This window comes from Pollicipes pollicipes, unplaced genomic scaffold (assembly GCF_011947565.3).
Source record: "Pollicipes pollicipes isolate AB1234 unplaced genomic scaffold, Ppol_2.1 Scaffold_2555;HRSCAF=2994_pilon_pilon_pilon, whole genome shotgun sequence".
Classification (NCBI taxonomy): Eukaryota; Metazoa; Arthropoda; class Thecostraca; order Pollicipedomorpha; family Pollicipedidae; genus Pollicipes; species Pollicipes pollicipes.
This window is the reverse complement of record NW_023596136.1, coordinates 7008560-7015790: the sequence shown is the minus strand read 5'-3', so window position 1 is coordinate 7015790 and position 7231 is coordinate 7008560. Positions and strand designations below refer to the sequence as shown.

The window sequence follows — 7231 nt, the reverse complement described above, 5'->3', positions numbered from 1 at the left end:
CATCAATGAGTTTACGATATTTACTTGTACTCACATATTTAGTTATAGCGCTTTTCTTAAATGGAATGTTCCACATTTAAAGATGTTGAAGCAAGCATCAGATATGACGAAACAAGCTCGCTTGTAACTAAGGTATACTTTTTAAACGAAAAAGACTGCTCTGGACACCACAATTTCCTGCAGGGTAAATATGCTCCCCAATGCGCCACGGTTTGATCACGTCATCGTGCCTTGCACAATATTGATTGAAAACCAATTGACGACCGCTGTATCTGGAAATCGTGCTCACGAACGCCAGATATGAACGCCTCGATAATCACATTTGTCATGGCTTTGATCGCCGCATGGCTTATGAAATGACAGGACTTGAATGACGTTGTTATGACGTCATGCATGCTAAGATGACTTTTGAATAGTCTCCCCGACATACCTTTCCCCCCTATTCGTGGGAGTGTAGCTCAGAAACTAGCGGAACTTTGGTCTTAGGAGGGGCAAGGTTGTGAACAGCACCGAAAGGTCTTCAAGGTGGCTATTTCAGTTCAAAACCCCCAATGAATATGGAATACTAACTATAAGTTATTCGATTATAAGTATATTCCTGCAATAAGTAGGAAGAATGCATAACTTCTTGTACTGTGGGACACAAAACGTAATTCGTGTCAGCATCCGACCCTCTTATACTCTGCCTCGGTTTATTCTGAATCGCCGAGACGCCCCGCTTATCCGGGGCAGATTGCATGCGCCAGCTACGAGTAGACCGAGAGGCCGCCTCGACCGGGGCCCAGCGCACAACCCGAGAGGCCCCTGCGCAGACCAAAGCTCGACGGTGCCCCCCCCCCCCCTACCCCTCGCTCCAGGCGCATGTATTCTTGCTTCACCTGCATCCACTCTCTTTCAACCCATATCCCTGAAATGATCATTTCGTATGTGCATCGACGCACTCATATTTGAAGAAAGGATTGATTATCTTCCCTTTTGTCACGCTATCCATGGTGAAACGTTGCTCGCCTTGATGTTTCACTTTTGTGAATGAGTTAAGAATACGGGTCTGATTTGCTTCTAGAGGACAATCAATGTTGGATTCCATCGTGGGACTCAGTGAAGGATTTTACCATCGGAGCATTGAATTTTACTAAGCCTCTTTAAATCACCCACGCTCGGTGCTCGCACGGAAGTGGCACCACCGATTCTTAGAACAAGTGAATCAATAAAAATGCAAGTCCCTCGCCTCCCACCGGATGCCTGTTTACGTGGCTATGGTCCAAGAACATGACGCGGTCTGCCGCCCGCCGTCGGCACGCTCGATATCTGCATGAAAGCGGCGCCGCTGATTCTTAGAACAAGAGAAACAAGAAGAATGGAGCCCCTCCCGCTTCCACCGGATGATGCCTGCTTATATGGCTATAAGTCAAGATCATGACGCAGTGTGTTGCCACCCGTCGGCTGGCGACTCAGAGTACGGATCGACTCGGAGACGCCCGATGATGATGCAACAAAGATCGGGGAGCGATCGGGCGGGGTAAGAGAGAGAGAGAGAGAGAGAGAGAGAGAGAGAGAGAGAGAGAGAGAGAGAGAGAGAGAGAGAGAGAGAGAGAGAGAGAGAGAGAGAGATATATATATATATATATATATATATATGTGTGCACATGTATATATATATATATATATATATATATATATATATATATATATATATATATATGCATATATTTGTATAGATGTATCTATTTGTATACAAATATGAATAAACAATGCAAGTAAAAACTCATTATATAACTCATCAAAGAAATCAAGTCATCAAGCAAAATTGCTCCACCCGGGCGCGTCGCATTTAAACGGCCACCCGTGCGCGTGCTAATTTCATCTCACCAAAGCTTGCAGCTTTTGTACTAGATGAGCTTTGGCGCTTTAGAAAAAATAAGTGTGCCGAAATTTGGTCCTCGATGAACTTTGTCGCTTACAAACCTTTGTTCTAGAAGAACTTTTGCCTTGATGGCGACTCCCACTTGGTTGCTACGTGCAGGCCGCTTTCTAACCAACATATAATTTTTCAAGGTAATGATCAGAGCCTTTTGAATGAATGGGTTTCTTGGTCAGAGCTCACGCTAAGCCATTGTGTGAGCCCCGGTTTTTAGCATCCGGTCGTGCGATCTCGTATCAACCGCTCGACTGGCGACCGCTGCCACTGGCCGCAGGCTGTGGCTGCCAAGGCCAAATAGTGAGCGCCTAAAGCGACTCAAACCTTTTCCGTCATGAGTGCATGAATCCGAAGGCAAGCGCTCTAACAAATTGAGCTACCGAGACGGTCAAACATCTCCGCCCATTGTACGGTGTGTTAGTCATTGAACAGGTGACGGTGAGCACTATCATGGCAGTCGGCGCGCCCTAAAATCCCAGTTAACATCAGCACAAACGTTTGTGCCTGAACGACATCTTCCATCAACAAACTTCAATACGACAAACTGGTTCTCACGACCAAATTTTACCCCGGTCAAATTTTTGACCTATTCGAACGTAAGCATGACGTACTTTTGTCCTCAACGAACCTTTGTCCCAGACAGAGTTTTGCCCTATACGAATTTGAAATACGAAAATTTCCCGTGACGAACTTTGTCGTGCACAAACTTCTGCACGTACTTTCGTCTCTTAGACTTAGGTAAGAAGAACTTTATCCTGGGACCTTCCGTCATGTGAATTTTTGCCGGAAAAAACAAGAAAAAAAACACATCCTAAACATAACATACAACAGAGCCTGGCGACGAGCCGGGCTAAAACCAGCGCCCAAGTCAGTGTGGCATGGCGCGGCGAGGGACGCCACAGTGAAGGTGCAGCTCGTCGGCTTCCGGGCCCGCTGAAGCTCACCTCCTCGCCAGCTGGGACGCCGCTGCCAGCCAATGGGCGCCCGCCGATGGCCGGCAGCGGTCGCTATAAAACGGCCGGAGCGGCGGCCGGAGAGGAGTTCGCCGGGCCAGCCCCGATAGGACGAGACATGCGTTACTTGGCCCTGTTCGTCGCCCTGATGGGCCTTGCTGGCTTCGCCAGCGCCCAGGGCAGTGAGAGAATCCGTGAGTAGTATTGTACAGGGATCGGTGAGCAGTTGTCGCTGCTGGCCAAGGGCTGCAGACTGCAACTTTGTATCCATGCAAAATGTAACTGCTGTGCGAACTTCATTACCTTGCAAAAATATGATTAAAATATGAATAGACAGGCCCATGATATACTGTACCATTAACACAACAGATAACTTTGGATGTTTTGCAGCGCCTGAGAAGCTCTAATACTCATAAAATATGTCTTGGCCGCGCCAAATGCAGACCTCCTGCCTACCGTGTGCAAAATATCGTGCGGTGCGTAGGGTTTACCTGTGCTCTTATGACTGATTCAAAAGTATGGTTTGGAAACCTTTTCCTAGCCTGACAAAACGGCACCCAGCTTTGAAAATTGCCCGAGACGGGTGGTGCGACAAAGACCTAGCCGGCCGGCGCACCTTCGCCTTTCCTCATAGCCTTGATAAATTAGACGATTTGGGCCGGTCCCTACGGCTTTCGCAGAGTGCACCCGACTTCTCCTGTGGCGCTGGATTGGATCAGATCGGATGAGACCAGGTCAGGTGGGTTCTGAAGGGTGGGTGTCCCCCACACAGTGCAGCCCGGCGAGAGCCGCCGCCGTAACCGGTGGCTGTTCGGTTCCAGCGACCATCTACCGCAACCAGTACGAGTACCGCGCGGATGTGTCGTGCCCGGTCGAGTACGTCGAAGACCTGTCCGCCACGCCGCGTCCCGGCTACCGCGTCTGCACCAAGGGAAACATCGCTAGTGAGTGCTGAGCGGTGGAAGTGTCGGCGCCCGCTGTGTGCGCGCCCGGCTGTCGTGGGCGCTCCACGTGCTCCGGTGTGCAGCGTTCAGTTGAGGCGCAAACTACCTGCTGGGCTGGGCTGGGTGAACTCGGCTCGTACCGGGTGAACGCCAAGTGAAGCAGCCGGCGATAGCCTGAAGCCAGCGTTCAGCGCAAACGACAGATTATTCTGAGGTTGATTTAGCTTTTGTGTGGTATGAGTTCAGCCGACGCAGTCCCACGGCTAAGTGCGACGCGCTCTCGAATGGTGTATGCCTTAAATGACGTCTTGGCCCGGTGGCGCTTGTAGTCCCGACTTCGGGCATGTACTTCGCGCTATTCGTGTTACCAGCGTCTTCCTCTCCTGCGCAGATTGCCCGCAAGGTTCCGTTTGGTACGCCAACATCCCAGGAAGGTGCCAGAAGTGCGTGTGTGACACGGCGCAGGGCTCGCTCTATGTGGCACACTGCAACAAGGTGGACTGCGACACGCTGCCCGAACGCTCCCCCATCCCGGGTACCGGCATCTTGAGTAAGTGCGATACGTGCTGGCGGATGACGGATCCGTGAAACTGTGTGCCTCGCGAGACGCGACCTTGAATTGTCCTCGCCAGTTACATAGTGTTCTGAAAACGCACAATCCTGACTACAGTAGCCATCACAGGCATTACAGAGCTGACTCGCACACGGTTTCTGGTCGGCCTCTGAGCTGTCTGTGTCCCTCAACTGTTCCACCGGTTTCGAGCCCCAGTGACGCGCACCGGTGGGCCGCGGGCCTCGTGGCCGTTTGTGCGGCACAATGGCGGTGACCGACCGTCCCCACACGAACCCTAATCGTCCCGCGCCGCTCCGCAGAGGAACGCCGCCTTCGACAGAACTGCGGCCGGAGGAAACGAAGGTCTGCTTAAATGAGTCGTGCAAGTACCTGGCCCGAGACCGCCGCTGCGTGTACTGCGACTGTGAGAACAAAATCACGCTCACCCCTGCCTAACTGAGTCGGACTCGGCCACGAAGCGCAACGCGGCGGCGCCCGCGGCCAGCGCAGATGGCCGCAGCTCCGGCAGCGACAACGTGCGATGACCCGCCGGGGGCCAGCTCAATGGCCCCCGGCCATTGAAATAAATGTTCGTGTCGGATAAAAGACTGTGGTCAGGGCAGGTCGTTTCCTGTAGTCACGGTACGGCGAGTTTTTAATGAAGCCCGGAGAGAGGGGGAAGAGAGAGAGAGAGAGAGGAGAGAGAGAGAGAGAGAGAGAGAGAGAGAGAGAGAGAGAGAGAGAGGGAGAGAGAGAGAGAGAGAGAGAGAGAGAGAGAGAGAGAGGAGAGAGAGAGAGAGAGAGAGAGAGAGAGGAGAGAGGAGAGAGAGAAAGAGGGGATGAGTGAGAGAGACCGGCGAATGTCAATCTTGGGCTGGTCAGCCACCTCGCATCCCCTACTATGAGACATTCGTAAAGGTGGCGAAGACATGTGGGGCATGAATCAACTACCCCTGGGATCGCCGGGTTTGGGGCCCCATCAACCCCTAGGCACGCATCACAATCATGCCTTTAAACCTGAAGAGTATCACTAAGCATAGTTCCATCCATGTGCTTTAGACAGCGAGCAGCGCAATCCGGCGGACGACTTCGTGGAAGAGAGGAGTAGTGCCGTGCGATGCCTCCGACCCGTGGAGTACGCCACCGTTCGCATATAGCAATCCGAGTTTTCTATAAGGGGATGGCACGAACATGTGTCTTCTTGGGCATATCTCACATCAGGTCAAACAGTATGCTGCCACCCGAGTTTATTGTACCTGTGACAATTACACGCTTGATAAAACACTCCACGCTAGTACGCTAGTGGCACACCGGACGGCACACGTAGCATCGCGAACCAAACGCACAAACGACTAGAGCACCACTATATCACGGCCAGCCACACGAGCGCTGCTGTCCTGTGACGCGAAAACGAGCCGGGAATGGCGCGCAGTCACAGTCCGCAGTCCGCGAGCAAGTCACAATGTCCCACCACAGCCGAACATGCGTCTGCGGCTGTGCAGTTGGGCCGTTCCGACTGCTGCACGCGGCACGGGCAGCGCTTGTCAGGCCGAGGGCCGTCTCGCCCCGCTGATCCCCAACCCCGGTCACCGCAGCCAGCGTCACCCGCCCGCCACTGCCGGCGCCAGATGGCCGGCCCCGCGGCCCCAAGCACCACTGGCGATGGGCCGGGTTCGGCTGTCTCCACCTGCCGGGACGAACTACACGTCAAGTTCCGGCCGTCAGAACGGTGTCTAGCGGATGACATATTATATAGATGGCAGCACCGTCGTTCGCAACCTTTAGTCACGCAATCACGTATTTCCTATTAGGATTCTGATGGGAAAATACGTAAGTCATGAATTAATTAACATATCAATTGATGACAACATACGTAATAAAGGATGATGAGCACCAACTTGCTCAGCATCGCTTCTCGCCAAATTGAATGTTCACATCCGCTCGGGTGGGGAGCCAAATTGCCCCCCCCCAAAAGGTTTTTCAAGAATGGCTTCCGAATGGAGCGGTGTAGCCGCGTCAAATTTTGCATAGCTGTAAACAATGGAATATCGGATCGTTTGGAATCAAAAATTTAGATGTACCTTGTGTGGTCGCTGACCTGAATCAGGTCAAAATCAGGTTATGGTTTCAGCGAAGACAATTTCTAGGCAATCCTTCAATTTGATCCAACAGCGAAGTGTTAAACAAAGCCATGCATCTCTGGGATGCCTTCTTAGGCAACAGAACCGTTGAATAAGGAAACTAAATTGAACTCAGGTCATATATAAAGGTCAGGCCAAGGTCAAAACCAATCTGTTTTGTTACTCTAGGGCTTGCCGTATGGGATAGTTTCCGGTGCTCATTTCGAATTTATTGATGGCAGGAACCGCCTTATACATCATCCATGAAATTCTTAGAGATCAGAAAAGGTCATTGGCCTGAAATGACCTAAGTCAACATTTTTTTTTTAAAAAAAGATCTTGCCTAGCGTAATCTTGTCACTTATTCAAATGCAAAACTCAAAGCAATCTTGCATGACCTTGGTCACCATGGTCGCTATGACAAGGTCACCATGACCTTGAAAGGATCAAACGTCACTGACCTTAAATGAGCATGTGGCCTTTTGCCTAGAAACGGTTATCTAAGTTCTGGGGGCACTTTGGAGACGAACCTGGAATTTGACCTTGTATGACCTTATTCAACCAGAAGGTCATGACCTAGGAACTTGAAATTTTGACCTAAGTGAGTCCACGTACAGATCAACACACTCTGTAAATTTGGTGTCTCTAGTTTTCTTAGTTCCCGAGATCTCAGGGGATGGGGTCAAATTGACCCCCAACCGAGTAAAAGGTATCCAGCCGGCCACCCGGGCGCGTGTTAAGCG

General features: G+C 51.3%; 1 protein-coding gene across 1 annotated transcript; it reads left to right on the top strand.

Moving 5' to 3' along the window:
* Positions 1–2964: 2964 nt before the first annotated feature.
* Positions 2965–4974, top strand: LOC119098225 (uncharacterized). The gene is made up of 4 exons (XM_037221154.1): positions 2965–3065; positions 3693–3815; positions 4207–4365; positions 4689–4974. The coding sequence occupies exons 1-4, from the start codon at positions 2990–2992 to the stop codon at positions 4739–4741; spliced, it is 411 nt and encodes a 136-aa protein (XP_037077049.1). The 5' UTR covers positions 2965–2989; the 3' UTR covers positions 4742–4974.
* Positions 4975–7231: the final 2257 nt, after the last annotated feature.

Bases quoted from the DNA above. Each gene is read 5' to 3' on its own strand.
- LOC119098225 (XM_037221154.1), top strand. From the start codon at position 2,990: ATGCGTTACTTGGCCCTGTTCGTCGCCCTGATGGGCCTTGCTGGCTTC. The intron at 3,066-3,692 runs GTGAGTAGTATT...GTTCGGTTCCAG, and splicing joins CCAGGGCAGTGAGAGAATCC to CGACCATCTACCGCAACCAG. The intron at 3,816-4,206 runs GTGAGTGCTGAG...TCTCCTGCGCAG, and splicing joins CACCAAGGGAAACATCGCTA to ATTGCCCGCAAGGTTCCGTT.